This window comes from Triticum dicoccoides, chromosome 6B (genome assembly GCF_002162155.2).
Source record: "Triticum dicoccoides isolate Atlit2015 ecotype Zavitan chromosome 6B, WEW_v2.0, whole genome shotgun sequence".
Lineage (NCBI taxonomy): Eukaryota > Viridiplantae > Streptophyta > Magnoliopsida > Poales > Poaceae > Triticum > Triticum dicoccoides.
The window spans coordinates 718,555,976-718,559,414 of NC_041391.1; the positions used below are offsets into that span (position 1 = coordinate 718,555,976).

The 3,439-nt window shown below is 48.2% G+C and overlaps 1 protein-coding gene across 1 annotated transcript; it reads left to right on the plus strand.

Annotated features, from left to right (window-relative positions):
• The first annotated feature begins 221 nt into the window (after window positions 1-221).
• LOC119323294 (BTB/POZ and MATH domain-containing protein 2-like) lies at window positions 222-1,397 on the plus strand. The gene has a single exon (XM_037596903.1). The coding sequence runs from the start codon at window positions 222-224 to the stop codon at window positions 1,395-1,397; it is 1,176 nt and encodes a 391-aa protein (XP_037452800.1).
• Window positions 1,398-3,439: the final 2,042 nt, after the last annotated feature.

Consider the following 3,439-nt stretch of genomic DNA (forward strand, 5'->3'; position numbering starts at 1 on the left):
TTCAAATTAGTTGGTGTCCGTGTAGGACATGATTCGGCCATGTGTTTATATACAATACTCCATAGCCACACGTAGAAACAAACGTGAGATTTTTTGAGAGATAAAACAAAATTCAAGAACGACCAGCCGGCGGTGCCAGCTCTATGTTTCTGACGACGCGCAACGTTGGCGCACAGCGAAGAGAGTAGCGGTGTCTCCGCATGGACAACGATAGGCTCGTCATGTCATCGTTCACCGGCGTATCCATCGTTGAAGACCATGAGGGGTGCTCTTGCAACACGTCGGCGGTCGACCCTGGCACGGACATTGGCTACCATCTGTTCATGGTCAAGGGCTACTCGCGCACCAAAGAGTTGTTGTCCATAGGCGAGAGCATCAACACTGGTCCTTTCATAGTAGGAGGTCATGACTGGTTAATCGAGTACTACCCTAACGGCGCATATCCGAGCTGCGCCAACTTCATCTCTCTCTATGTATCCCTTTTCCACGACGATGAAAAACTGGATGCCAGGGTCAGTTTTAGTCTCGTCGACCAGGTTGAGAGGCAGACACCAATGTACATTCATGCAACTAATAGAGCTTGCAGGTTCGACAATGATGTTTCTTGGGGCACCAACAAGTTTTTGACAAGAGAGGCCCTTGAACGATCGGCACATCTAAAGGGTGATTCTTTCACCATCCGGTGTGACATAATGGTACGCAAGGATCACAATACTGAAGATGCCGGTGGCCACGGCACCAAGGTGCTCCTCTCAGACATAGACCAGCATTTTAACATTCTCCTTCAAACCAAGGTGGGTGCTGATGTGACATTTGAGGTTAGTGGTGAGATGTTCACTACACATCGTTGTGTGCTTGCAGCCCGGTCCAAAGTCTTCATGACACAACTCTTTGGTCCCATGAAGGAGGACATTACCACTTCCGGTGTCATACATGTCAAAGATATGAGAGCAAGCGTGTTCATGGCATTGCTTAGATTCATCTACACGGACTCATGCCCTGAGATAGAGAAGGACTACATGGAGGAGGAAGAAATGTCACAAGTTCTTGAAGAAGAACAAGAAGATGGTACAGTAGAGGATGATGAAAACTGGCTACAATGGCTTCAAGACTTGTTTGTGGCGGCAGACATGTACGATGTCGAACAACTCAAGCGCATATGTGAAATGCGATTGTCTGATAACTTAATTTTGAGCTCGGTGATGTCTACCCTTGCTCTAGCCGAGCAGCACCACTGCCAGGGATTGAAGGAGGCATGCTTGAAGTTTATTCAAGTCCAACCCCCCTGGTGCTTGCAAACAGTAACGATGAGTGATGGCTGGGATCACGTAGTTTCAACCTATCCCTCGGTTATAAAGGAGATTTTTTTCAAGCTTGCTTCGAACCAACGGAAGTGACACTCTTCTATATGGTACCGATGTTCCTTAGTTATACCTGAAGTGACCCTCTTATATACTGATAAGGGATCTTCTAGAGATGTCGTAGTATGTGTGTTTTGCTTTCAGTTTTCTCGTCATGTAAAATTAGCCTATATGCCGAATCAAAAAAATCGAACACATGGACAAATTGTCTCCTCATGGAATATATGGTAGGCGACAAATTGATCCGTATTGCAGCAATCTGTAAGATTCACAGCTAGTCTTTTTATCCTTGTATAGTACTCTGTGTGTCGTCTCTTATTATTGCTTTGTGCCTTCCGTGTCATGTAACCCATTTAGTGAAGAAGAATGTATGCTAAATCAGGAAAATCCGTTTCTTCATGGAATGTATAGTCTGCAAATTAAGGTGTCCTCAGTGGTGGCAGCAAAAGTAGGCAAGTTTTGGTGGGAGTTTTTTTTTATTGAATCCACAAAGGTGCGACTTACATTCTAGTAGAAAATAAAATACAAATTCATGAAATTTTGACTCTTAATTGGCATATAATAGTTTAATTACCATAAGTGTAACACCCACCGTGGCAAACAAACAAGGACGTGAGAATTTTTTGTGCGAATAGGCCAAAGCGTCTTACCCTCGGTGAAAACAAGACGAATAGTTGCAGCTTTTACAACTGGACTAAAAGTATCCTCATAGTCGATGCCATACCGTTGTTTAAAACCTTTTGCTACAAGTCTTGCTTTGTAACGATCAATGGTTCCATCGAATTTTTCTCTTAATCCTAAACACCCACTTGCAGTCATTGAGGTTTTTATCTTGTTGTGGAGGAATCATGTGCCATGTGTTGTTTCTTTTTAGGGCCATGTACTCTTCTTTCATTGCTTTCTTCCAATTATCATCACTAAGGGCTTCTTCAAGGGAATATGGCTCGCCTAGTTCACCTGTGGAACATACCAACCCAAATGTTGTCATATGTTTGTAATTTACGGGTGGTATTACCCCTTGCTAAAGACGGGTGCGGCGTGTCGTAGTTGGCTCCGGCACAGAAGATCCCGTGGGAGCTACAGCAGCCGATCCCAAGGTTGATGCTGGTCACCAGCAGCAGCTGCAGCCGCTTCAGAAACAGAGGCTGGATCCTCTGTGCACCGGGACGACGTAGCGACGTGAGACGGAGCCACACGCACCGCAGAAGATCCCGCCTGGTGAGATTCATCACACGGCAATGATTGAGCCGGTTCCTCGCGCGTGGCAGGCGTGGGGCCCGTGCCAGGCGGCCGTCTCAGATCCCGCCGCTTGTAGCAGACAAGCTGGACGGGAAAACGACCACCCGTGGGCCCTGGTGAGTGCGGGTCGTCGCCACCAGCTGCGTGCTGCCGCGTGGCGCAGGCGGGGCCGCCTGCTGACGCTCGGTCGGGTGCGGGAGAGGCAGCGTTGGGTGCGGAATCCGGAGCGGATCGCCTGGACCGATCTGCAGGCGGCGATCCCGGGGCGGATCCTGCTGGCAGGTCTGCCACGCCTGCGGGCATCGATCCCGAGAGGGATTTGCTCCCCAAAACCTGGCACATAAAATATGGCCCTGTTGGGCAATTTTCTTCGCTGTTTTCAACTCCGTTTTCTTAAGCGTGGCTCCTTGTATCATCACACAACTCAGGCAAAGTGGTGAGAGGGTTAGTCACGAAGCATAGGCGGCCGAAGACACGAAGGTGGTCATATGTGGGTGCAACACCATAGAGAAGAAAATGCGGTGTGTGTGGCGCAATGACACGAGAGGGACGTCGGTTGAGGAGGTAGGTGGCTGTGTGTAGGGCTTCAACCCAAAATGGTGGTGTGAGGTTGGCTTGAAGAAGGAGGGTGCGCAAGACATCATTTGTGGTGCGAATCATGCGTTCCGCTTTGCCATTTTGGGGGGAAGTATGGGGGCAGGAGAAGCGATAAGCAACGCCGTTGGAGGAGAAGAAGGCGCGAAGAGATGAGTTGATAAATTCACCACCATTGTCACACTGTATGCTTTTGATGATTACATTGAATTGGGTGTAAATAAACGTAAAAAAGTGTTGCAGGA